Source organism: Chionomys nivalis, chromosome 1, assembly GCF_950005125.1.
Source record: "Chionomys nivalis chromosome 1, mChiNiv1.1, whole genome shotgun sequence".
NCBI lineage: Eukaryota > Metazoa > Chordata > Mammalia > Rodentia > Cricetidae > Chionomys > Chionomys nivalis.
The window spans coordinates 101,810,795-101,837,919 of record NC_080086.1 but is presented as its reverse complement, the minus strand read 5'-3'; the positions used below and the strand labels follow the sequence as shown (position 1 = coordinate 101,837,919).

The 27,125-nt window shown below is 49.4% G+C and overlaps 1 protein-coding gene across 9 annotated transcripts in view; it reads left to right on the top strand.

Moving 5' to 3' along the window:
- Lpin1 (lipin 1) overlaps nt 1-27,125 on the top strand; it is a 107,534-nt gene that overhangs the window by 58,981 nt on the left and 21,428 nt on the right. For 3 of the 9 annotated variants that reach the window (XM_057768304.1, XM_057768289.1, XM_057768347.1), the window contains 13 exons: nt 1,520-1,720; nt 2,478-2,573; nt 6,041-6,348; nt 9,092-9,217; nt 12,039-12,146; nt 14,545-14,674; nt 16,029-16,335; nt 17,022-17,115; nt 17,931-18,121; nt 20,360-20,453; nt 21,660-21,729; nt 24,567-24,644; nt 24,815-24,907. In XM_057768304.1, coding sequence (XP_057624287.1) covers nt 1,520-1,720; nt 2,478-2,573; nt 6,041-6,348; nt 9,092-9,217; nt 12,039-12,146; nt 14,545-14,674; nt 16,029-16,335; nt 17,022-17,115; nt 17,931-18,121; nt 20,360-20,453; nt 21,660-21,729; nt 24,567-24,644; nt 24,815-24,907 — 1,896 coding nt within the window. Of the gene's footprint in view, nt 1-1,322; nt 1,416-1,519; nt 1,721-2,477; nt 2,574-6,040; nt 6,349-9,091; nt 9,218-12,038; nt 12,147-14,544; nt 14,675-16,028; nt 16,336-17,021; nt 17,116-17,930; nt 18,122-20,359; nt 20,454-21,659; nt 21,730-24,566; nt 24,645-24,814; nt 24,908-27,125 lie in introns of those variants that run through there. The other 6 variants (XM_057768339.1, XM_057768296.1, XM_057768332.1 and 3 more) reach the window with 6 other exon arrangements.

Here is a 27,125-nt window from a genome sequence, read left to right as displayed (position 1 = left end):
GGGAAGAATGTGAGAGTCACAGCATCGTGGTTTTTAAATTGCAGGTCTTTTCGGGACCTCTACCTCTCTCTTTTTTGTTTGAATTTGTTTTCTGAGGCAGGATCACATGTATCACAGGCTGGCTACGTGAAAACCTGATGCTCCTCCTGGAACCTCCGTGTGTTGGGATTACAGGGTTGTGCTATCACTGGCTTGTATTTTGGTTACAGCTGTATTCATTCTCTCCACAAGCCTACACAGGGACGGTGTCTTTTATACATGTTACAGTGCCAGGCCCGTAGGGTAGAAGCCCCAAATGCTTGCTGAGAATGGCAAGTGGCCGACTGGTTGGGCAAATGCTTAACATACCTGTCCCCTGGAGTTGTCACAGTTTGGGTAGGCAGGGACTAGACGGCAGCTGATAAGAGCCATTGTCTCTCTGTCGCCTAGCAGGCTTAGTGTCAGAATGTGAGGCGGGGTGACTGGTGGAGGAGAAAAGTCACACTGGACCACAGACCCTGTGGGCTGCAATGCCGACCGCCTGTCAGAGATGCCCATGGTGCTGTAGTGGTGTGTTTGAGAGGGAACCAGCTGCTTCCTGATTGGATCTGAAGTCTGCTCCATGGGAGAGGATGCACGCCTAACGCTGCAGAACTAACTGGTCAAGAGCTCACGGCCAGGGCTGTCACAGGCCCAATGGGGGAATCTACGACTGATGTTTTGCCAAATGGAAGCATAATTAAGCTGCCTTCTAAATAGTCACGTTTATGACGTTACTTTGTGTGTGGGGGCGTGGGTGCCACTGCGAATGTAGAGCGATTGGTTCCCATTCCTCCATATGAAGCTTGTTGGCAATTGCTCTTAACTAAGCAGAGCCATCTTGCCAGTCCCTGAACAGTTCATGTTTACCCACACGGGCAGGTGCAGCTCTCAGGCTTGGTCAGGAACACCTTTCAGCTGTGAGCACTGGTCAAGAGCGGGCTCATAACTTGTCAAAGTGTTGAGAATAAGTGTGTGCTAAGTGCTAATTGGGACATAGATGTCACCCCGTCTGAGGCCCAGGGAGCATCAGGGCATGGAAGGCCTGGGAATGGAAGAACGAAGAGGGCTTACGGAACAGTGATCTGCGTGGTCACGTCTCCTGGATCCCTAGGAGGCACTGTCTCCCGTTAGCCACACAAATGAAACACTCTCTTTACTCCAGGGTCCCAACGAGACAACATTGCCAAACACAAATGTGTGAGGTCACATTCATAGTCGTCCTGGGATGTATGGACTGAGCCCAGTGCTATCCCCGTTAGGACTTCTGGGCTTTGCTGTGCTGGACCCTGTGGTGGGAAGAATGCCAAGCTTCTTGACAGAGTGGGAGAAAGGGGCCATTGCAGGGGTGTTGTGGAGAACATTCCAGAGACCAAGTGATGTGGGCAAACGTTAAAGTATGTGTACACTACTACATCCCTGATGTGGAGAAGCGCTGCTTTGGGCAGCTGCCCTGTTTTAGGTGCCTTTGTGAACTTGTGTGCTGTGTCTTGTCCCTCAGGTTCAGACAATGAATTACGTGGGGCAGCTGGCTGGCCAGGTGTTTGTGACCGTGAAGGAGCTCTACAAGGGACTGAACCCTGCCACGCTGTCAGGATGCATCGACATCATCGTCGTCCGCCAGCCCAATGGCAGTCTGCAGTGCTCTCCTTTCCACGTCCGCTTTGGGAAGATGGGTGTTCTGCGTTCCCGGGAGAAAGTGGTGAGGCCTGGGCACCCCCTCCATAGAGAACAGCAGCATGAGGGTGCTGCCCCACGTCCTGAGCACTCACACTCAGCATAATTTAATGCTCACCAACGATCCCCTGTTCCAGTTATTAGCGTGGTGTCAGTTACTCCAAGATGACAGGCACACCCCTGCTTATCAAAGTCAGAGGCTCAAGGCAGAACAGGCCAGGGCAAGGGGGCATGGCGCTACAAAGCAGGGGAGCGCCCACTCCCTCCTGTGCCTGGGGGCTCGTTCTGTGTTCTCAGCTGAGGCTGCCAGGCAGAGTCTTTCCACATGATCTGGCTCCCTTACTGCATGGCGGCTGCTCACTGGAGACTAGGTGGGCATGGTGCTTTTATGAGCTGGTTTCCCGAGAGTCCAATGGAGTGACTTGTATTGCATTCTGCTGGTGGACATCAGTCACAAGCCTGGGGGACACGATGTTTTTATCACATTGTTTTGAAGTCTTGTGGAGTGACTTGTATTGCAGTCTGCCGGTTGGGTGTCAGTCACAAGCCTCTCTCATCCTCCAGGGGAGGGGAAGGATGCACATTGGTGGGGAACGGAAGGTTCTAAAACAGCAGTGGCAGTATTCAAAAGGACCAATATACACATTTAGAAACCCAAGTTCCCTCCCTCCTCCCTTCCCAGTGCTCAGGGAAGGTGTATTTGAATGAGGGACACCTACTGAGACTTGAGGTGTCAGCTTTCAGGGGCGTTTACTGTGTCCTTCTCTGTGTCCTCCCTTCAGGTGGACATAGAGATCAACGGGGAGTCTGTGGATTTGCACATGAAGCTGGGAGACAATGGAGAAGCCTTTTTTGTTCAGGAGACTGACAATGACCAGGTGAGAGGTCATTTTAATTTAGTACGTGACCAAAATACTTTTTTCTGTTATTATTGTTACTGTGTGTATATGGTGTGTCTTAGTTAGGGTTTCTATTGCTGTGAAGAGACTCCATGACCACAGCAACTCTTCTAAGGAAAACATTTAATTGGGGCGGCTGGCTTACGGTTTCAGAGGTTCAGTTCATTCTCATCATGGCGGGGAGCATGGTGGCATGCAGGTAGATATGGTGCTGGCTACATCTTGATCAGAAGGCAACAGGAAGTCGACTGAGACAGTGGGTGGTGTCCTAAGGATAGGAAACCCACAAGCCCGCCCCCACAGTGACACACTTCCTTCAGCAAGGCCCTACCTACTTCAACATAGCCACACCTAATAGTGTGGCTCCCAATGGTGCCCCTCCCTGTGAGATTATGGGGCCCATCGACATTCAAACTACCACATGGGGGTATGTGTCCATGTATGGTGTATATGCGTACATGTGTACTGGTGATTGTGCCAATACACACACACGTGGAGGCCAGAGGGGGACGTCGGGTGTCTTTCTCTTCACTTTCACCCTAGTTTTAAGACAGGCTCTCTCCCGGAACTCGAAGCTTGTTGCTCTGGTGAGCCTGGCTGGGCACTGATCTCTGGTGACTCTCCTGTCGTGGTCCTCCAGTGCTTGGCGTACAGGCACTGTGTGCTCATGCCCAGCTGTTCCGTGGATGCTGAGGATTTGAACTCAAATTCTCTTGCTTTTACAGCAAGCAGTCATGATTTCTTGACAGTTTTATTGAGACACTCATACATCTTACAAGTGCGGTTCATTGGGATTTTTAGTCGGTTCACAGATAAACACAGCCATCATTCTGTTCAGTTTCAGAATGCTGTAATCACCTGAAAAAAGTCCATGTTGAATGTACCATCTCTTTATATTCAGCCAATCTTTCAGCACCCAAGCCCAGAGCAGCTGCTGAGTTACCATGTCCCTATGTCTTAGGGTTTCCATTGCTGTGATGAAACACCATGACCAAAGAGCAAGTGGGGAGGACAGGGTTTACTTGGCTCATACTTCAGCCTTGCTGTCCGTCACTGAAGGAAGTCAGGACAGGAACTCAAGCAGGGTGGGATCCTGGAGGCAGGAAGCTGATGCAGAAGCAATGGAGGGGTGCTGCTTACTGGCTTGCTCCACATGGCTTGTCAGCCTGCTTTCTTACAGAACCCGGGACCACCAGCCCAGGGGTGGCATCCCCACCATGGTCTGGGTTCTCCCCCATTGATCGCTAAATGCGAAATGCCTTACAGCTGGATCTCATCAAGGCCTTTCCTCGACTGAGGGTCCTTCCTCCCTGATGGCTATAGCTTGTGTCAAGTTGACATGCAAAACCAGCCAGTCCACCCTATTTTGAGTTTTCATCTGAACGAAACCATGCAGGGATACTGCGTTTGTGCTGATGTCTTTCACTTTGTGCAGCACGTCAGGATTCAGCTGTGGAACCGCACGTCTGAGTTTCAGTTTTGTTATTAGTTTATTTGTGTGTGTGTGTCGCGCGCGCCTGAGCATGTGTGGACATCAGAGGACACCTTTCGGGAGCGGGTTCTCTCCTTCCTCTGCGTGGATCCCAGAGACGGTACTCAAATTGTGAGGCTTCGCAAGATGTGCCTTACCAAGCGAGTCCTGTTTTGGGCACAAACTGTTAAGTGTTTTCAGTGGCTCAGAAGTTTGTTAGACCACATTTCGTTTACCTAGTTGTCTCTTGGGTTGTCGCCACCTTGTGGCGAGTGTGAGTAATGATGTTGTGTGCATTTGTATTCAAGTTTCTGTGAGAACATAAGCACTGGTCTCACCCCCACCCCTCCCCAGTGTTTACCTAGGAGTGAAATTACTGGATTGTGTGGTGACTTAATGTTTAACACTTTGAGGGTCTGGACCTGAGGAGATGACTCTGTGGTGTAAGAGTGCTCGCGCTGCAAGTTTGAGGACCTGAGTTTGGATCTCTAGCACCCGAGTTAAAAAAAGCTCACTACATGGCTGTGATCCTAGCCTTGGGGGGGGGGAGCAGAGACAGGCAGATCCAGAGACCGTGCTGGCTGGCCAGCCAGTCTAGCTGAAACAGCCAGCTTCAGGTTCAGTGAGAGACTGTGTCTCAATGCTGTGGTGTGGAGCGTGATGGAGAAAGACACCCAACAGCCTGTTGGGGGCCCTGTGAAGCAGTCTTGGGCAGGGTTCCAGACTTCAGCTGGTCCCTTACTGGGAAGGAAGCTCCAGCATCCGAGGTTTAGACTTCCCTGTTATCTGCTGCCTGAGGGAACTGCTTCTGGGCTGGAAGCCAAGGGCTGCTCTGCCCCACGTCTGCTGTGGCCCCTCAGCCTCCAGGCAACTCCTGTCTAAATGAGAAGGCCTGAATTTCCTAGCTGAGATTTTTGTAACCTCCTATTGCTCCTGGCTGAGGCCCATTTTAGGCTCTGGGAGTCAGGAGTCACTTGGGGCCTGGACGCCACAGAGGCTGTATTTGAGGTGGCTGGGAGCCTGCTGAGAGCTGGGACCTGCATACTCTGCACCGACTGCCCCCTGCTGCTTGTGGCAGGTCTTACTCTTCTCCGGCTCTCTCTGAGGGGTCCCTGTCTCCTAGCATACTGGCTACACGGCTGGATGTGCTCTGGAGTGGCAGGCCTGTGGGCAGAACTGTCATCTGGATTTTTTTTTTAATTAGACTGGGCCTCATGCTGGAATATGAAAACACACACTTACACACACATACCCACTCATCCATCGAAACCCACTCCTACTAACTCTGACACTCAGAGTAACGTAAAACTGTGCCCGGGTCCCAGCAACAGTGTCACCACTTTGCCCTCATTTTTCTCTGACGTCATTGGCAGTGGCCTGACTGGTTATGATTATAGGGATGCTGTGCTGATATAAACAGAATCTGAGGACTTCATGGCTCTGATCCTCGTAACCATGAGATGTTGTGTTGTCCTGCTGTGTCTCTCTCCCCTCGTCACGGCCCTCCTTCACCTGTGTTAACAGGACTCTTGAACACTTGCCTGTAGCACGAGACTCTTAACCTCAGGGTCTTGAATTCTTCCCCACGTTGGGCACCAAATATAGCACGATTAATGAAAATCCAGAGACAGATACTGGGGTTCAACCTGAAGGTCAGAAAAGCAAAACAGCCAGACACTGGCTCTTACCCCTACCTCAGTCCGAAGTGGCAATCCTGCCTCCAGGAATCTCAGAATGAGACTGTCTGAGAGCTGTCTCCTCCTGTTTTATAATCCTCTCTAGGGCTGGGATTAAGGCCGTGCATCACTACCACCTGGTTTCTATGACAAACTAGCATGGCTACTGGGATTAAAGGTGTGTGTCACCACTGCCTGGTGTGTGGGGCTGACCAGGGCGGCTGTTTTATTCTCTGATCTTCAGGCGAGCTTTATTTATTAAACTACGAATGAAATATCACTTCACCTGCCTTGTTTAGGAAGTCATCCCCATGTATCTGGCCACATCTCCCATCCTGTCGGAAGGAGCTTCTCGAATGGAAAGCCAGCTGAAAAGGAACTCCGTGGATAGGACCAGGTGCTTGGATCCCACCACAGCTGCCCAGGGCCTGCCTCCCAGCGACACCCCATCCACTGGTTCCCTGGGAAAGAAGAGGAGGAAAAGGAGGAGGAAGTCTCAGTTGGACAATCTCAAAAGAGATGAGAACGTCAACACGTCTGAGGATGAGGACATGTTTCCCATAGAGATGAGCTCTGATGAGGATACAGCACCGATGGACGGAAGCAGGTAAGCAGGGCGTGAAGACGGGCTCTGTGCTGGAGGAGAGTGAGCTGAGGAAGATGGGCTCTGCGCTGGAGGAGGGTGAGCTGAGGAAGACGGGCTCTGTGCTGGAGGAGGGTGAGCTGAGCTGAGGAAGATGGGCTCTGTGCTGGAGGAGGGTGAGCTGAGGAAGATGGGCTCTGTGCTGGAGGAGGGTGAGCTGAGGAAGATGGGCTCTGTGCTGGAGGAGGGTGAGCTGAGGAAGACGGGCTCTGTGCTGGAGGAGGGTGAGCTGAGGAAGATGGGCTCTGTGCTGGAGGAGGGTGAGCTGAGCTGAGGAAGATGGGCTCTGTGCTGGAGGAGGGTGAGCTGAGCTGAGGAAGACGGGCTCTGTGCTGGAGGAGGGTGAGCTGAGCTGAGGAAGACGGGCTCTGTGCTGGAGGAGGGTGAGCTGAGGAAGACGGGCTCTGTGCTGGAGGAGGATGAGCTGAGGAAGACGGGCTCTGTGCTGGAGGAGGGTGAGCTAGTTTCTTTTTTCAACACATTGAGCTGAATCTGTAGTTGAGGATCACCTTGGGCTCCTGACCAGCATGCCCCTTGCTCTCAGATGTTGGTATTGATTATAGGCATACAGTATCATGCTCTGTCAGATGCTGGATTTGAATCTGAGTGTTAGGTGTGTGAGGCAAGTACCAACTGGACTATGTCTCTAGGCCCAAATGAGTTACATTTAAAGATGATTTCCATCAATTTATTTATTTATTTTTTCTGAGATAGGGTTTCTCTGTATAACAGCCCTGGTTGTCCTGGAGCTCCCTGTGTAGATCAGCGTGGCCTTGACCTTACAAAGATCTGCCTGCCTCTGCCTCCCAGAGTGCTGGGATTAAAGGCGTTTGCCACCATCGCCCAGCCATAATTTTTTTTTTAATTTTTCGTTTTTCCGTTAGGCATCTTAGACTGAATTTTTGCAGGCAGGCGGTGGACCCCGCATGGAGGGGATGAGGCCTTGTTCTAGTTTTTTAATCTAAGACACAGTTAGTCACACCATTCCTCCGTGACTGATGACCTCAGCTATCAGAAATAGAATCGAGACACAAGAATCAGCAGATGAGTATTTCATGAACAGAACTGTTTTCTCAGCATTGTGATTTATTTACTGGTGCTGGGGATCAAGCCTGTGGCACCAAGCATCTCTGTGGCACCCTTCGCCCTCTCATTGGCTGCCCAGAACCTGGCTGTTGTTCCCTGAACCCCAACTCTGCATGCATATGGCCTTGAGGGAGATCTGTAGGCCCAGAGGGTATTCAGTCAACTCAGAGCCAAAGGTGGCTGGCGCCCAAACTCACTTTATGTTAAGCAAACCTTTCCGTTTTAATTTGAATTATTCCTAAATTTAATGAGCCTGTCTCCTTTTAGTTTGTTTTGCTTCTAAGACTGTCACAAAGCTCTGTTTGTAAGTATGTATTTTGGTACAAAAAGCCAATTTTGAAAACTAAATTTTAAATAATATTTGCTGTCTCAGATTTTTATGTAATTCCATGTGGCTTTTGATAATTTTTATGTCTCGCTAACATAAAGGAAAGATAAAGAACACCAGGAATTTTCCTCCACTTCCTTGTTGCTGTATTTTATATTTTGAGATGGGATCTTATGTGGCTGAAGATGACCTTGAACTTCTGGTCCTCTTGCCTCTGCTTCCCAAATGCTGGGATCATAGATGTAGGCCTCTCTCAATTTTTGTGGTCCTGGGATTGAACTTGATAGGCAAGCAGCCAATGGAGCCACACCCGCCAGTCCTCAGATGCCCTTTTTCTGGCTTATCCTGGAGCTTGGCTGGTATCAGCGCCCTTACTAACTGGAGTGTTTAATCTGCTGTGGGCACTGGGACTGTTTGGCTTGGGCTGGTTATAGTGGCCTTTTCTTTGTGGCTTCCGTTTCAGAGCCTGGCCACAGGTAGTTCCAGCAGCACCAGAGGTGTAGGCAGATGGCTTCTGTGGGAGTGGGGTCGGGAACCGTGTGTTGTAATGTCTGTGCTCCTGTCTGAGGCCAGGGAGTTTTATAGTCGTGTTCAGTTCAAAGATGCACATTATTCATGCCGTTGATTTACCTGAATAGACATAAAACATGTTCTGTGTGGATTTGTTTATTTAAATGGCATTCCCCCCGTATATGGGAATGTTCTGGAACATCTAGATCCTGTTCTGGCTGACCTGCCACTTAGGCTCTGGTGAGGGGTAGTGTGAAAGGTGACAGCAAGAGGCTGTAGGTGTGGTAGCACACACCAGAAGGTCCAGAACCGGGGAAACTGAGGTAGGAGGATCACGAGCCTGAGTGACTTAGTGAGACCCTATTTCTAAATATGCAAAGTAGGCAGTAACTCAGTTAGTTTACTGGTAGAGTGCCTGCCTACCATGTGTGAGCACACACACACACTTTGAGGGTGCTCCAGGGGTACACACACTTTGAGGGTGCTGCAGGGGTACACACACACTTTGAGGGTGCTCTAGGATACACACACGTGCTTGAGGATCAGTGGTACTTCACTAGCATGCTCACCATGTTCATGCGCTGATGAAATTCTGAGTTTACAACCCACCCATACACAAACACACATTTATATATGCTGACATTTCACCTTTTCCCTTTCCACCCTCATTTTCTAGAATGTGTCTGAGTGTGACAGAGATGAAGCCCTTAGATGTAATCAAGAAAAAACTTGGCTTTATTGTGAATCTGCCCTGGGTCATTTTTGGCTTTTTTAACCCCACAGAACTCTCCCTAATGATGTGCCACCATTCCAAGACGATATTCCTAAGGAAAATCTTCCCTCAATTTCATCATATCCCCAGTCAGCATCGTACCCCAATTCAGATCGAGAGTGGTCCCCCAGTCCCAGGTAAGTTGCTTATGTGTGCCAGAGGTTGCCTTTTCTGATCCAGAGGGTTTAGAAGTCAGCAGTAGGAAGCATGTCTCAGAAAACCCTGAAATAGAAATTAAAACTGAAAATCGTTAGGATCAGAAAATCTGCCTTGCATTGAATCTAGACTCAATCTGCAGACATGTTGCAAGGTTCTGTGGGGAAGGCATACAGGAAGAAAGAAAAACCTGCTAAGTTACCCAGTGCCCATTGGCAGCAGGAGAGGACAGCACGGCCAGCCTGGCCTTCGTCCTTAGCCCTGAAGTGGAGTTGAAACATAGGAACATTGCTGCTGGGGCCCTCTGATGTCACTCAGGACTGTTGTGGGGACGCTGCCTACAGCTAATCCACACTGCTGGGTTCAGGACCACATGTTTCCCTGAAATGCCCTCCCACTTGTCCTGGAGTGCCCATATGAACCTGAGAGCCCAGCTGCAGCCTCACAGAGTACACGTGACCTTTCTAAAGACTCCAGAGGCTCTCAGAGCCATGCCGCCTATGAGGACAGGAGGGCCTTCAGAGTGTTTCTGCCCAGAGCCTAGGAAGGACATAGATCGAAATCCCATGCTCTCCATGGGACAGGCTTACCCCTGCTAGGGTGAAAACTGCTTGGTTCTTGGGTGGCAGACAAATCCTGGTCATAATGGTCTCTATGGCTTTGACTGTCGTGGCGGGTGGAGGACAGATTGTTAACTTGCTCAGGATGCTTGGGGCTGTGGAGTAGTGGAGAAGATGCTTGGGTTGTCCCACCTGGTACTGTGGTGTACTTGTAGTTTAGAATGGCAGTGGCTGCACCCTGGGACTGTGGCGTGGCCTGCCAGCCCTGCCCAAAGCACCCCTTTTGGTTCCAGTTTGCTCAGCGTCATTTTGAGAATGAGGCAGCAACGGCCAGTAGTGTAGTGTGTCCCATGCCTGATTGCAGTTTGGACTGGCAGAAAATGTCGTCTGCCAAGGGATAGGGGTCAGCCTGTCTATCAGCAGGTATCAACCCTGCCATTAGGAACCTATTGCTTAGCTACATGTATGTAGCTTAAACGTTTTCTGGTTTAACTTCTTTTCCTATTGTCGTCATAAAATACCCCGAGAAAAAAAACCTTAAGGGGAAAACAATTTACTTTGGTTCACAGTTCAAGGGTCTGGTCTTTCCCGGCAGCAAAGTCAAGGCAGAGCTTGAGGCCGCTGGTCACAGGGCATCCAGTGTCAGGAAGCAGAGAGATAAATCCGTGCCAGTCCTTCATCCCCTTTCTCCTCTTATAGAGTCCAGGATCCCGCAGGGAATGGTGCCACCCACAGTGGGTTGGATCTGCCTATCCCAGTTAACCAAATCAAAGTAATCCTCCAGAGTCCTGTCCAGGAGCCCAGCTCCCGGGACACTATAGATTCTGTCATGCTGACAGTTAACACTCAGCCACCACGTGTGCTCAGACGTGAAGAGCACCTCCTGCTTTCTAGAGGACCCGTGTTTGACTCCCAAAACACACTTTGGGTGTCTCACAACTGCCTGTAGTTTCTTTTTCCTCAGGGATCCTATGCCTTCTTCTGTTCTCTGTGGATACCTATACATACATGATACACACACACACACACACACACACACACACAAATAAACCTTTATAAAAACATGAAAGTAATTTCAAAGGTAGATTTTCTTTGACCTATATTTTGTGGACGTTTATTTAAAAACATTAGCAAGGTATTTTGAGCTGGGCGATGGTGGCACACAAATTCCAGCACTCAGGAGGCAGAGGCAAGCAGATCTCTGTGAGTTTGAGGTCAGCCTGGTCTATAGAGCAAGTTCCAGGACAGCCAGGACTCTACAGTGAGACCCTGCCTTGAAAAACAAACAAAACAAAACACAAAATCCATTAACGAGATATTTTTAAGTCTTTAAGGTCAGTGACTCGGCATATGTCAGTTTCAGCTGGCCGCATGTGAGCAGTGCTCACTGTGTAGGACAGGATGTCTAAGATGCCTCATGTGTTCTTGTCTTGGCTCAGGGAGATGACCCCTACAGAGAGAAAACCTAGGGTTTAGGAGGAAAACAATGCAGGGTCTTAGGAAGCTGCTAGCCAACTGAAAAACCTATTCATTAACCTGACGAACGCAAACGGAATGTTTCAAACCAGCCCAGAGAATGTTTGTCTTTCTTTGCTTCATGAGTCCAGGATACTGGTAGCATCAGATTGTGACTGTTGTTAAATGGATTATACATTAGATTAAGTAGATACTCATGTTCACACTCAGAATGATGTGTTTTTATTAAGGAGACCATAGACAGAACCCACATTCGAGTCTTTAGATCATGTAGTTTGATTCAGTGCCCAGCTTCAACCAGACATGGCCGATCTTGTCTTTGCTCAGGACACAGGATGAAATGTGAAGCCAATGGGTCTTTTGGCAGCTTCCTGTCTTTATAACCCAGAAAGTTGATGCTCATGCCCAGGGGAGTAGCTCAAGTTAGGGGTGTGCTTGCCTAGCATATGTGAAGTCCTGGCTTCACTCCCCACCACAGGGTAAAACCAGGCATAGTGGTACATGCCTGTAACCCCAGCAAGTGGGAAGTGGAGAAACAGTTTGAGGTTAACCTGGGTAACAGGAGACTCTGCCTCATAGAAGGTTCATGTTTATTTCCCACTGATCTCAACATAGACTCGCCTTTGCTGTTGAACAGCCAAATGCTTCCCCTTCTTAGAATTGTTATTGCTGAGAGCTGCTGAAGCAGCCATAGGAGATTGCATTGAACTGACCTGTGATTTTTTTTTCTTCTTTCTTTTTGTTGTGCATCTTTCGGTGCCTCCAGCAGCCTGGTAGATTGCCAGAGGACTCCCCCTCACCTTGCGGTAGTGGCCGAGGGAGTTCTCTCTAGCTCTTGCCCTCCACAGTCTTCCCACTTCCGTGCTTCGGAAAGGTAGACCAGTTCTTACATAAGCCGTGATCTAACCTCTCTGTCTTACTTTCCCTTAACCCAGTGACTTGTGAAGAACTTACTGACAGCTGATATGAAATAGAAAGTTTGATCTAACACATAAAATCAATTTTGCTCACTAACCAACTTACTTATGAAAAATACGTACCTCCTTTCACTGTGAGCCATAAGTGATTAGTCTTGTCTATTTATTTGAAATTATTTACTTTCCGTGGGTATGAATGTTTGCCTGCATGTATGTTCGTGTATCACATGCATGCAGTGCCCAAGGGAGCCACAAGAGGGTGATGGACCCCTGGAACTAGAGTTGCTGGAAATTTAAGCAGGGTCCTCTGGAAGAGCTGCATGTGCTCTTCCCTGCTGAGATCTGATTGGACTTGTTCAGAATCCCTCTGATGATCTCCCCTACCTGTTGCCCAACTCTCTGGGTGGCCTTGAAAGCCAGGACAGGGAATTTGAGACTGGGTTCAATCTTTCCTGTGGTGGGTCATTTGGCAGACAAGTCTGTAGGCTATTTTTAGAATGCCACTTTAGTAAATAAGTCAAGCCACTTACTATAAATATTTAAACAGCCTATTAGCTGTCTGCATAATGGATTCAGACACTCTTCCCAGTGTTTCTAGAATGGAATTTAGAAGAATGGCATAGGATGGGTCTTAGGGTGTAGGTTTTTTTTCCTTTTTATTAGGATCAGGTGTCTGAGATTTTTCCTCTTATTCCCCAGTATTTGCTAACTTTGTGGACATTCGTCCTCTACTTTTATTATCAAAGTAAGCATCGATTAATTTCTATCTGGGAAACATAAGTTTTAGTTTCGTTTGACTTAAAACTTAAAATTTAAATTTCACATTTAAGCATTTACTGACTCCAGCCCCCCAAAGAGAAAGAATGCCCTGTGGATTTTGTTTGTTTTGAAGCAGGATCTCACTAGTGTAGCCCTGGCTGGCCAAGAATTTGTTTTGAGACAAGGCTGGCTTGGAATTCAACGCAATCTGCCTGCCTCTGCCCCTTGATTGCTGGGGTTAAAGATGTGCACTGCCAGGCTTACCTCCCTTTCTCCACTGTGGCTTAAACTATTTTTAAATGTGTGTGTGTGTGTGTGTGTGTGTTGTGTGCGCGTGCGTGTGTAGTATGTGTTGTATGGGCCCATTGTAGAATTTCTCATGCTATGATGTACCAGGAGCCTCCTCCCCCACAGACAGGGCTAGAACGTGAGGGTCGCCCCATGCAGGGTGCTTTCATTGGAACAATCAGTGGTCAGCGGGGCCAAGGGCAGGGGTCCTATACATCAGTGTGAAATGAGGGCCGCACAGCCTGCAGTCTGGCTTCGGGGCAGTGTCAGGGCCAGGCTAGCTATGTAGAAAATCTCTCAGATAGATACAGGCTATACGTGGCCGCGGTGCTGTGCACACTGCCAAGGGACCTCTGCTTGTGCAGGCAGGAAACGCCATCTTGAGTTGGAGATGGACTTGACTTAGATAAGTGAGACTCAGTGCGGTGGGAGTTGGGGTGGGAGAGCAGGGGAGGGGGTGTGGACACAGATGGGGCCGCGGAGAAGCTGCCTCCTGCTTTGTGTAAAAGGCGACCATGTTCTCCTTGAGAAAGCGCTGGAGAGAATGCAGAGAGAGGAAACCTGGGTGCCAGCCACTTCTTCCTGCCTCTCAGCTTGGTGTCTGAGGAGAGAATGTGGCCCTGAGTTGATTCTTGTAGCCCATTAATCTGGCTGGATAGACACAGGGCTTGGTTCAATGTTAGACGTGACACCGAGCTGTGTGGAAGTGAGGTGCATCGCCGTCCCTGCTGGCCTGAGACCGAGCAGCGTGCTGGGTCCACACAGAGCCTTTTGATGTGTTCCTGGAGACAGCTGCCTCGTGATCCAGTGTAATGAAGTTGGCACACGAGATGTTTTCCTGTTCTCAAAGCCAGTGTTTAACCTGGATGCAGCATCAGCCGGGACCCTTTTGTGCCTGGCTGAAAGCTGAGCTGTTTGGTAGGAAGATGGGAGCCTGGGGGAGCCAGGTGTGGCACAGGACAGCGTTTTATGCCCAAGAGCCTCTCTCCTGCTTTTCCGCTCCCTTTCCCTCTCTGATTCTTCCTCCTCCTCCTCTTCTCCTCCTCTTATTCTGAGAGTTTCAAGTTCTGATTCTATTCACCTACTCCCCCCAAAATATAGCTAGCTCTTCATTTTTTCTTAATTTGGCTTCAAGGCTGGTCACCTTGTTGGACATGGTGCACACTGACCTCTGGTGGCCAAAGCAGGGATTGTCAGATGGGAACAGCAGCAGAGATCTTTTTTCTGGGTTGCTGGAACTCTGGGACAAAAATTGGGACAAATATTTTTCTTTTCTCACTCGAATGATGGGTTTGTGTTTTTTTTAAGTCCTTCAGGCTCCCGTCCCTCAACACCAAAGAGCGATTCCGAATTGGTCAGTAAGTCTGCAGACAGGTCAACACCAAAGAGTAACTTGGAAATGCTCTGGCTTTGGGGTGAATTGCCGCAGGCTGCCAAGGTAAGCTTTTAATCTCCATTCTGCGGCACACTGAGGATTTCTGAGTTAGCTCTGACTGCGTGGAGTTAGTATTCCAGCCTTGCAAAGGGATGTACAGCTGGGGTTCTGACTCGGTGAATATGTGTATTTTGAACATATGCACTTCCAGTATGTGTCACAACTGACAGTGAAGGGGCAGAGCAGCCCCTTCTGGCAAGGTGGCTCTGATTGCAAACTTGTGACATTTGTTTTTCTTTGCGAGGGATTCAGGGATAGCAGATAGGGAGGGGCCTGCTGGTGAGCATCAGTTTTCTACATTTTTCTGTCTGTCACTGTGGATCCCTGCGTGGTAAACTCCCCTCTCGTGCAAGCCCATCACCACCAGGTCCTTGTCAGTCACTGTTTGGGGGAGAAGCTTTATTGAAATGGGATACATGTGTCTGGAGAGCTGCAGGTTTGACGTATGCAGCTTTGTACTTTGACAGTGTGTGTGTGTGTGTGTGTGTGTGTGTGTGTGTGTGTGTGTGTGCAGCCTGATCCTGGTCCGAGAGAGGCTGTGGGTGGCCAGCAGCATGGAGAGCCTTACCCTTCTGAGCGCCACCCTTGCTGACTGCCCACCCTCTTGCCCCGTAGGCACGGGGACTGCTTTTGCAGGGCTCCCCGCTCCTCACCCCCCCCCCCCCGTTGTCCTGCATTTGTTCTCATTGCTGTAGAGTATCTCACCCGGCCCTTTGTTCACCTCCCTGCCCTCTCACTCCTATTTGTCAGCTGACGTTTTCTTTCTTCCTTGTGCTTTCTTACTTTTTACTCTTAGCCATAAACGTAACTGAGTTCTGCCTAGACTCAGGAGAACAAGGGAAATAAGGAAACCAAAGAGCTGCAGGGAATGCACAGGGCTCGTGGGAGCTGGCGAGCGTGGGGTGGGGGCGGAGTGTTCCTCAGTACAGCACACACGCCCTGGTGGAGATATCGTGAGTCAGAGTGCCAGCCATAGTGTCTTCTCGCTTATCTTTGGTGTTGGACCCCAAGTGTCCACAGCTCCCACAATGCCCTGCCATCCCCCCCAAAGACCATGTGTGCTGTCCAGCCCTCAGTCTAGGCAATGGAGGTGAAAGCCTGGGAGCCAGGTGTGTTTGGTGTGGCTTTTGCCGTGGGAGAGATAGGACACCAGGACTGTGCCGTCTGTGCTGGAAGCATGTTTGCTGTGGAAATTGTGACCTTGGGTTCTCTAGGCAGGCATGGGACCCACCAGGCTGTTCTGGTGTTGAAGAGTCCATCACGAATCCTTAACTCTGACCTCTTGCCATTTGGTGCCTCAGCTTGGCCCTTTGCGGGGGCTTTCAACTCTCTTCTTTTTTTCTCTCTTTTTTTCTAGTCATCTTCTCCACACAAGATGAAAGACTCTAGTCCCTTAGGGAGCCTGAAGATTCCTGATAAAATTCACTTTCAGGCCATTCATAGTGAGTCTTCAGACACCTTTAGTGACCAGTCGCCAACACTGGCCTCGGGCCCGCTGCTTCACCAGAGCAAGGCGCAGACGGAAATGCAGTTTGTGAACGAGGATGATCTCGAGGCCTTAGGAGCTGCGGCCTCACCGTTACCCGTGGCCGAAGAGCTCAAGCCCCCAGCTGCCAGCACAACACAGACAATGAACAAGACAGACTCCCCTTCCAGAAAGAAAGGTACCGAGTTGGCCTGGGTCTCCCAGCTTACCCCTGGGCTCGCCGCCCACACCAGAGGCAGTGCAGTCAGAGAAGACCCACATCCATGCCATCTGTCATGTTGATTCTTTAATCTGTGCTCTCCTGCCAAGTGAGGAGATAGAGCCCCTTGTCTGGTGTGGCCCAGGCTCGTTTAGCACTGGTAGAGATCTTTCTGTTTCCCCGGCCTTGCCAGCTCACCATCTGTGCTGGCTAGTGATGCCGAGCCCCACCCTGGCTAGCCAGGTCATGTTGTGCAACACCCTAGGTTTGCATGAACCAACTACACAGTTCTCAGTAGGGAGAAGAGAGGAAGTCTGTGGACATGGTGCACAGGGACCCACAGCTGTAGGGATGCTGTGCCTCAGAGCATCCTGAGGGAAGTATTCAGGAGAGGACTTGTCATCCCCAACTAATAATCACGGTGATCATGGCCCTCTGTGCATGAGGCCTGAGGCTGAGTGCTTGTTCCCTCTGGACCAGGCGGAAGGGAGTGCTGGACCCTGCTGGTTCCGCAATGATGTGCTTACTGGCTTCTCACTGTGTGGCTCTTGGGCGGGGGGGGGGGGGGGGGGCGATGCCACCAGGGAGCAGATCTGCACTGTGGGCTCAGGTGCTCTTCCTGGGCATGGAAACTTGTGAGTCAATTTCTGACCTGCTCCTTTCAGATAAGCGGAGTCGACACCTGGGAGCTGATGGCGTGTATCTGGATGACCTCACTGACATGGACCCTGAAGTGGCAGCCCTGTATTTCCCCAAGAAGTAAAAGTTGTTCTCATTGCTCAAGCTACTTTATTCTTTGCTTTCGATAGAATCTCACCATGCAGTCTAGGGTGTCCTTGTACATGTGGTGGTCCTCCTGCCTCAGCTTCTTGATGGCTGGGTTTGCAGGGTTAAGCCATCACATCTGTCCTTGATAACCATTTTCTGTAGTTCGAGAAGAGCTCAGTTTATCTTGGCTGATAGTGAAGCAGGGGCACTGGAGGCTCATAGTTAACATGGGCACAGCCTCAGCTCCGTTTGCTGTGTCAGACTCAGGGTGTGTGTCTGCATGTGTATCTCTCTGTGTGTGTGTGGGGGGGAGAGGTAGGTAGGGGGAATGGATGGACACACGTGACTGCCCTCTACCCTTTTTTTCAGGAATGTGAGCTCAGTGCTATCTCATGAAGGAGTCAGAGGCTGGGTTTCAGGGACTAGTGCACAATCCAAGTGAGAAAGACCTCCGTGTGGTCCTCCTTGGAGGGATTCACTCTGTGCTTGGGGCACCCAGCTTTAGCTCCCTTGGGATACAGCACACGGGGCATGGGCCAGTGCCAGTGGGTAACAGTGACGTCCAGGCACAGGCTTTCTCAAGGTTCATGTGGGTCTGGAGAGTCACAGGAGACTGTGGCAGGCCCTCCTGAGGTGGTTCGTTTGACTTTGCTGTCTTTACCGATGTTTTGATGGCAAAGCTGCCCCGAGGTGCTAGTAATTGCTCGTCTGAGGTGTTGTGGCCTTCTGGAGGGTCATTTGATGTAACAGTCAGAGTGAGGATGGATGGTGGTGCTCAGAGCAGCTTCTCTTTCCCCTCCTTTCAGTGGCGATCCTGCTGGGCTCCCCAAACAAGCCTGTGACAATGGAGCCAGGTCAGCCAACCAGTCCCCACAGTCTGTGGGCAGTTCGGGCATCGACAGTGGTGTGGAGAGCACCTCGGATGGCTTGAGGGACCTGCCGTCCATAGCCATCTCCCTCTGCGGTGGCCTCAGTGACCACAGAGACATCACCAAAGGTACTAGGCTCTGTGGGACAGCACCCTCTAGTGGTCGTTGGGCAGAAGGCCCTGGAGCTGAGGCGTCTATTTAGTTCATAGTTTTGGTTGATGAGCGCACAGAAGGTTCGTGTTGTCTTGTCCACACGTGTCCAACTGCAGTTAGCTGTCTTCAGAATGCAAGGACGGGGTGCAAGGGGGCATTTATCCTCGGAGGTGATCATTGAGCACAATCGGGTGCCGCCTGTGGAAGTGACAGCTCAGAAGTAAAGGGATCCTGGCATTCGGGAGCCAAGGGAATACTCAGTGTTCCAGTTCGGGTGAAAGAGGGCTCTGGTGGTCAGGAGCCAGGGAATAGCACAGGCCACAGTAAGCTTAGCAGCTTACAGCTCTGCTCTAGGGAAGGCTTCCCCAATGTGACAGCCCTGCTCCCACAGCAGAGGGCTTTGCAGTGAAGTTGTTACAACTGGGGCGTGTAGCCACTCTGCTGTGCTATGGGAAGGTTTCTCCACTCAGCTCCGCTCTGACTTCCCCCGCAAAGCTGTAACAAGCTGCTATGGGAAGGTTTCCCCAACCAAAGTGCTACACTCCCACTCTGCTCTGCTCTGCTCCGCCCTGGGGAAAGAAAGTCTTCATCCAAACCTCATTTAAGAGGTTTATTGTGAGGGAAGAATCCAGGAGAGTGGTTGCCTCTACCAGGATGGAAGCAGAGCAGCCGCAAACTGAACAGGCCCACGGCATATATAGGGGCGGAGTTTTTCCAGGGAGACGAGGGAGTGGTTAGTTTTTCCCTGCTCAGGGATTGGTCAGTTTAGTTGCTTGGGGGCAGAGATGGCTGATCTCAAAGCCAAACTGTGTTTCTTTCACTGGCCTTTTTAAGCTTTTTGGCACTAGTTTTGAAGCCAGGGCGTATTTCTTCCACTGACTCTGATTCTAGGGACAAAACGTGTTTCTTTGGCACGGGTTTCAGAGTCAGGACAAGTTTCTTTGGTTCTGGGTTCAGGGCTAAAGTATGTTTTTCACTGGCTCTGGTTTCAGAACCAGGGTGGATTTCTTTCACTGGCTCTGGTTTCAGAGCCAGGGTAGATTTCTTTGACAGCTCTTTTACCCTATACCCTGTGCCCAGGCCAGGCCTGAAGAATGTTCATGGTGAGTAGGGTGGAGGCCGTGGGAGGAGGGGAGGGCGTGTTAGGCATATCAGAACATTGGGTGTGTGTGTGAAATCTTTGGGGCTGTAGAGGAGGGGAGGGAGGTTGAGTCAGTATGGAGAACTCTGCAAACATTTCCCCTCTGGGTGTTAGAGACTGCCATGCCCGTAGGCCTTGATGACTTGTGCATTCCACCTGCCGTACTGGAATGTGAGAGCTGACCATCTTGTGATAGGTCCATGGTGAGTGGTGTAACAGCAGCTGTGGGCTGTTGAATTCCAGAACCAGACCTAATTTCCCTCTGCCCCCTTTTCCCTCCACCACTGCTTCCTCTGTTTTTTAGCAGGGGTTGACCATGCCCTTAGTGACTGCACTGCTTTCTCTCCCTGCTCCAGTGGCCACTGTGAAGTCCCCTGAGGCTTTGCAGACTTCTTATGCGCATACTGGGTCCTCTTATTCCAGCCTGGGTGCCACCAGCCCTTCCTTGCACTTTGTTCCTTTTATCCTTCGCATCGGCTAAGACCACAGCTCTGACCACGGGGTCTGCTATACTCCTGAGCATGGGCAGCATTAGGCCTTACACCGCGCTGGCTCCCACCTTTTACATAGATGACAGTGATCAAGCCCTCGCTTTGAGCAGGATGCTGACTGCCATCCTCTCCCATCTTTGGGACCCCATGGGAAGTGGTCATGACCATCAGGCAGATGCTGAGGGGGAGATTGTTGAGGTTAGAATCTAGTCACTTATCACAGGTCTCCACAAGAGAAGTGACTCAAGCCAGTGTCCCTGGAGAACATGACTGTTTCTGTATGCAGCCAGTGTCCCTGGAGAACATGACTGTTTCTGTATGCAGGCTCCACGCCCCGCATGTCTGCTGATGGCAGAAGAGGTCCCCCCCCCTTCCCAGGCACGTAAATACAACAACAAAATAACAACAGAAAACCAAGCTCAAGCCCTCTTTACAAGTGCATTTTGTAGGATTTCTAGGCTTGTCCGAGGAACTGCAATTTGTAAACTCAGACACATGAGAATGAGCAAGCTGAAAACTAGCTTGTTTCTCTAAAAAACTCGTGATTTCTCTCTCCCCTCGTCCTGTCGCTGCCACCGCAGATGCGTTCCTGGAACAGGCCGTGTCGTATCAGCAGTTTGCAGACAACCCCGCTATCATCGATGATCCCAATCTCGTGGTCAAGATCGGTAATAAGTGAGTTCCTGCTGACAGTCCGTTTGGTAGTGAAACGGAACTACTTCTGTCGAGCCTTAATGAAGTCTTGTTAAACTTAGCTATTGCCTTTATTATTTGTAAATTTCTATGTCCACGTGCAGCTGCTGGGCTAGATCATTGAGAGTCTTGTAGCGTGTGTGTGCGTGCATGTGTGCGTGCTTGTGGAGACCAGAGGTCCACATTGTCTTTGATCACTCTACCTGTTTTTTTTCTTTGGTTTTGGTTTACTCTTTGAGGTAGGGTCTCTCTATGTAGCCCTGGCTGTCTTGAAACTCTGTAGACCATGTTGGCGCCAAACTCACTGAGATCTGCCTGTCTCTGCCTCTCTAGTGGCTGGGATTAAAGGTGTTTGCCATAGTGCCTGGCCTTCTACCTTAGTTTTTGAGAAAGGGTGTCAAACCACTGAACTGGAACTTGCTGGTTTGGCTTAACTGGAAGACAGGCAAGTCCTAAGAATCCTCCTGTCTCCATCTCCCAGCACTGGAATGACAGGTCTGTGCCGTAGGCCTGGCTTTTCAGTGTGGGTGTTGGGGATCTGAAATCAGGGTCTTAGGTTTTCACAATGGCAGGCCCTGCATCTACTGAGCTGGTTCCCCAGCCCCACCTTGTGGGTATTAGTATGTGTCTGTACCAGACCTTGAAATCCACCTTGTCAGGCCTGGTGCTCCAACTGTGGGACTCCGACCCTGTCTAGTCCTAGGTCTGAGGGCACGGCTGCCCTGTAGCACAGAGACCTCACCATCGGAGCTCAGTCTGTGGTATGCAGTGAGCAGCTCTGAAGACTGGTGGACTTTCCTCCTGGAGAGGAAGTTGCAAGAGTGCTGTGTGTTGATTTGGGAGGTTATGGAGTTGTCTGTCCCCTTTCCATGAAGCTCAGTAGGACATGGCTCGGAGTAGTCAAGCAGGGGACTGTCGAGCTAGTGACCTGCTGCCTGGCACGTTTATATGTTCACCCTACTGCCTTCTGCTGCTGACCCTTCACCCTCAGCACGGCTGTGAGGTGAACAGGAGAAAGGGAGGCACTGTATAGATAGATAGGGTCAGTGTGGAGGGCTGGGAAGGGAGGAAACACACTGGGTTTGTTAAAGGATCTCACTGGGCTCCCGAGCCTTTCTATAGCACTCCAGATTACAGTAGAACGGCTGGCCCTGCCTCACTGTCTGACGCCGTCTCTTTGTCTTGTAGGTATTACAACTGGACAACAGCAGCTCCTCTGCTTCTGGCGATGCAGGCTTTCCAGAAACCTTTGCCAAAGGTGAGCGCCAACACAATTAAGAAAGGGGGCCCAAGGAGGAGCAGGTGAATGGGAGGATCACAGTTTGATTTGACTTTAGAAACCCTAGGCCGTGGTGTCTTGGATGCTCACAACAGTGTTCCAGATCTCTTGCGTGTTGATCATGTTTCCCGTCCTCACCAGGGCAAGCCTCAAAAATCATGGCATTGTAGACACACAATCCCACTGTGTGCTGGGATTACAAGTCGGCAGAGAAGGGGCAGACACCAGAGTGCAGAACCGAGTGAGGCTGAGGAGAGAAAGTTTAGTTGTGGAAAACTGGGGGCTGGCATTGGGTCAGATGCAGGAGCTGTCACTGTCCTCAGGCCTTGCTAAGAAACCAGCCCTTTGCCTAGTTTGTGGAGGCAGGGATGAGGATAAGGGAGGCAGGGGTGAGGATGGGGAGGCAGGGATGAGGATAGGGGAGGCAATGGTGAGGATGGGGAACCAGAGGCGAGGGTGGGGAGCCAGGGACGAGGGTGGGGAGCCAGGGACGAGGATGGGGGGCAGGGGTGAGGATGGAGAAGCAGAGGTAATGATGGGAGAAAGCAGGGGGAGGTAGGGCTGAGGATGGGGGATGCAGGGGTGAGAACGGGGAGGCAGAGGTGAGGATGGGGTTGAGGCAAGGCTGAAGATGTTGCTTGAGTAACTCAGGGCTGCATGTGAGAACGAGGTGGCTATATGCCAGAGCTGAAGGAGGAGATCAGACCCACCAGTTCGTCTCCTCCGTTTGCCTGGAATTGCTCATTTCTTCCATGTTCCATCTTCCTTGTACAGTATGGGCCCGTTCTTTGGGCTGTGGAATCACAGTTTTAGACTGGTTTGTGCTTGGCGGCCGTGGCTGTTGCAGTCTGTCAGGTAGTTCCAGAGTTTGAGGTTCTTGGAGGTCAAATCTCAGTGTTTAGTCTGGGCTTGCCTGTCCAGGGTTGTGTGTGCTGTAGATTGGGGATGGTGACCTTGTGTTTGGTAGTCCTTTTCTGTATCTGTGGACCTGTCTTGAGACATGTTCTGTAAAATGATTTTTGTTATGTTGTTGCCAGGTTCCTTCTTGTAACCACAGCCCAGGATATGGTTTTTAAGGCTCACAAAGTAGTAAAGAGAAAAGAGTTAAGGGTGATAGAGATGTAGTTTACAGAGGAGGAGGCACACAGGCTACAGGACTGCACAGTCCCCGAGGGCTGGGGTCTCATGGGTTAGGGGTTTGGGTTTCTGCTCACGGTGTTTCTCTAACATGGAAATGATTTTCTATATATCATTTAGTCTGTATTATACATTGATAGTGCATTTAAAATGGTCTTGCATCTTCGTTTGTATTTTCTTCTAGTCCTACCTTTTATTTTAAATCTTTGATCCATCTGTATTTTGTCTTGAGAGTAATTGAGGGAGATTTGGGGTCTCAAATTGTTCCACTCAACATGGTTACTGAGTAGGATCCTTTCTGTTGCAGGGAATATAACTAGTAGCTTAGATATTGTGGGTTTAGTGTCTTACATGATACTAGAGGCAATGAATGCTCTGTGACTTCTGGTGAGCCTGCTTCACACATTTCCTTACATAACGACATCTAGAGTAGGGATGGGGGCAGGACAGGCTCTTCGTGTTCCTTTGCCCAGCATTTGATCGCTTCTAAAATGGTTCTTGGCAGAGCTGTGGGATGATCGTGAATGGCGCAGTCCAAGTGGGGTTTTGTTCCAGGAACTGCGTCCGCCTTTCTCTGAAAGCCTCCCTGAACACGTTGCTGCCTGGTTATGGACCACAGTTTGGAGGGAGGCAGGTGCTTGACTTACAGGGTCCAGAACAGTTGAAAGTCATCTCAGGATTACCCTGGTGTCCCTCAGTGGTGGCTTTGTGCTTGATGCCTGGTGGCGGTTTCTCTGTTTATCTGTGAATTTAGGTTCATTTCTTAATCTGAACTTTAGATTTCCTGTTTCAGTGAAGTTTGCTCAGAATCCGACATTGGGTTTTTAAGATCACTGTAAACTTAACACCCTGTAGGACTAGGGTCTACTTGCCGTAATCCTGCCCAGGAGTTTTCTTTGCTGTTTTTGTTTGCTGACTCTTCAAAAGAACCTTAGATTCTGCCTGGGGCTTGTTAGCTGTGGATGGATTTGGTGGGGGAGGAGAAGGGGAGTGGACAATAGATTCATGTGTTATTGAACATTGTATGCATGATTTGCATTTCCCTGGGCCCCCTTTGTCTTCTTTGCCAGTGGAGGAACTTTGAAATATGAATTGCTTATTTGAGGCTGAACCTGTGAAGCATCTGTCTATCTTCTGTACCTGTTAGGTTGAAAGGCTAAGTCTTTCTTCACTGATTGAGGTAATAGCTACTTAGAATCCGTCTAAAGGGAAGAAGGAAAATCATATAACATTTACCTGGACCCTAAAATAGCCTGAAGGAAGATGTTGTTCTTTGGGAATGTTTATAAAATTATCATTTCATACTTAATATCCCTCATTACACTTTGATGTATTCAAGCTGTCCATTTGAATTTTATTTTTAACTCCTGATTTTTAAATCATTTTGCTAAAGTTTAGTTGGTTGAGCTTTGGAGACATGTTTACCTAAAACAACCACAACAACAACAAAAGCCTGTATATTTTGTTTACGGCCGTTGGACACTGCACCATATGGTCGTGTTTTGCTTCCTGTTTTATTTTATCATCATATTGAGACTAGTAGCATTGTAATCAGTTAGCTATTTTAATTTGAAAACTTAAGATCTACTAACCACTAATGATTTCTAATGCTTTCTTTCCTGTTGTTATTGTGTTGTATTTTGTTTGTTGTTCATTGGTTCTTTTCCCATCTTCTTAAGTCTTCGTGCCTCAGTTACCTTCACGTGATTTTGGACGCCATTAGGTTTTGCCTTTCTAAAATTTTCAGTCCGCCCACAGTATGTTGCGTTACGTTTTATTTATTATTTATTTATTCCGCCTCCTTTAATTTGCAAGTACATTTTCTTTTGTTTTGAGTGTGCTAAGTTGATGCTTTTTTTTCTTTTCCTTTTCCTTTTCTTTTTTTCTTTTTGGTTCCATTATTTATGTTACCATCCATTTAAAACAGGCCACTGTGGAATCCATCTTGAGAGATAAGATGCCCAAAAAGGGAGGAAGATGGTGGTTTTCCTGGAGGGGAAGAAACGCCACAATCAAAGAAGTAAGTGGGGAGCGTGGCATGGTGTGGCTGGTGGTTGCACTCGGCGCGTTTTGGTTTTGTGTAGTCAGGTTTGCTTCTTTCAGCTTGTGTGAGTGAAATGGGTGCCGTAATACTGGGTTTCGGTGAGCTGGCCCTCCTGGAAAGGGGACAAGAGTAGAAGGCAGACGAGAAAGAGGGGGCCAGCAGAGCCTGGCTCTGCCACTCTCTGCCTGCAGCCCCAGGTTGAGCTGTTTTTCCACTCTGGGGTTTCTGTATCAGTAAAGAAGATGTACTAGGTGCGTTTCTCGTTCTGGGACACAAAACCTGGCAAAAGCCACTTAGGGAGTCAGAGATTTAGAGAGCATGGCCTGTGGCGGTGGAAACAGGAAGGCAGCAGGCGCATGAACCAGCCGCTCACATCTGTCCTCAGAAGCAGCGAGGTAAAGCCTGGTGCTGGGTTGGCGCTCACCCCTGTTTTTAGTTCAGGACCTCAGCCCATGGAATGGTGCTGCTCACAGTCAGGGTGGGTCTTCCCAGATCTTGTCACGTTGACAGTATTCACCACCACAGAAGGGTTCCCACATAACTTAGGTTTTAGAATACATGATGTTGGTGAGGGTAACGCCAGTGCGTCTTAACATGGCTGTTGACTCAGCCTCCTTAGCCACATCTCTGAAGGCACAGGCTGGATACATGAGAACTTGTTTGTGATCTTGGAAGGCCTCTTTCCATCTCTCAGCCCTTGTTTGGCCTCCAGCTCCGTGTTCTCCTAGCTGTTCGCCCCCCTCTTAATGGCTCCTCCTCTGACCAGCCCCTCAGTGGATCTTAAGGCTTTCACCTGTTGGTTTGCCCTAATCACCCACAGGCCCTTTGGAATGACTTCATTTCTTATTTTTAAACCAGACAAATCAGGCAGTTGTTTGTACTCTATACCCGTTTATCACTTAGCCAGCGAAGCAGAAGCATCAAGGCATGGAGTCAGAGTTGCTCTCAGGAACACTTAGGGCTTTCTTTTGTTGAAGGACCTTAGCATCCTACAGTATCTGGGTGTTCTAGCTCTGACCTCCCTTGCTAGTACTGTCATCTCTTTCCGTCTTCGCTTTAGTGTAGTTGATCAAAATAGAATCTACCTCAGGGCCTTTGCACATGTTACAGTGTTGTCAGGATCCCTTACATCTCCCTTCATGTAATTGACCAACAACTCAACTCCTCCTTTTATGCAGGTTAACCTGGTTTACCATCTCTGCTTGCATGGGCCATGACTTTGTCTTTGATGCATTTTGTCAGGATTTGTAAATGCACTCATTAGTGAGACTGCTCGACTAACATTTCTCAGCTCCTCCACACCCTGAGATCCACAAAGGCAGAACCCATCCACAGCTTTGTTTGCTGTGGGACTGGTGTAGGGGTCCTGTGTGTATTTATTGGACGGCTGCTTCCAGAGGAAGCATGAAAACCAGCGGCCATGTAAACCATCCAGAAACATCCGTGGGCTCACCTGAGTCTGTGGAGCCAAGGGAGAAGGTGCTTTAAGCGCTGTGTGCAGATCAGATTGTCCTTTGACATGCTGCTGATGCGTCTGTGTACTGTTACCTGCTGCATTACCTCCAAGGGACTCAGCGAGTCAGGATGACATGGATGCTATCCTGCAATAGACTTAACAGCATAAAGGGCTAGTTTATTAGCCAGAGGACAGGATGTTCTAGAATTTCAGGCAGAAATCCATTTCAGAGACCTCTTATTTGTAGGGTATCTAGATTCTCAACAGTTAGAATTAAGGGGAATGCCAGTGTAAAGGAAAGAGTGTTTATGAAATTAAATATTTCTCTAAAGAATGCAAATACAGTTATTCATACAGATCCATATTTCTGAACTAGCCGAGTGAAAAGTTATCTGTGGCAGCCAAGTCACACAGTTAAATCCTTCAGTTGATAATGAATGAATGGTCACGGCAGTTGCTTTTGTTCTTATGGAAGCAAACAGCAGCTGGATGTGGTGATGCAGCCTTTAACTTCAGTACCCAGGAGTCAGAGGCAAGTATATTTCTGTGAGTTCAAGACCAGACAAGGCTGCATATGAGGCCCTGTCTCAAACACCAAACCAAACCAAACAAAACAAAACACACACCCTTCCCCCCAATCAATCAGAAACAAACAAACAAAACACCAATCAAGACCCCCAAAACAAACAAACTGGACAGAGTAAATCTGGGCATGGCATTGTGAGCCTGTAACTTTAG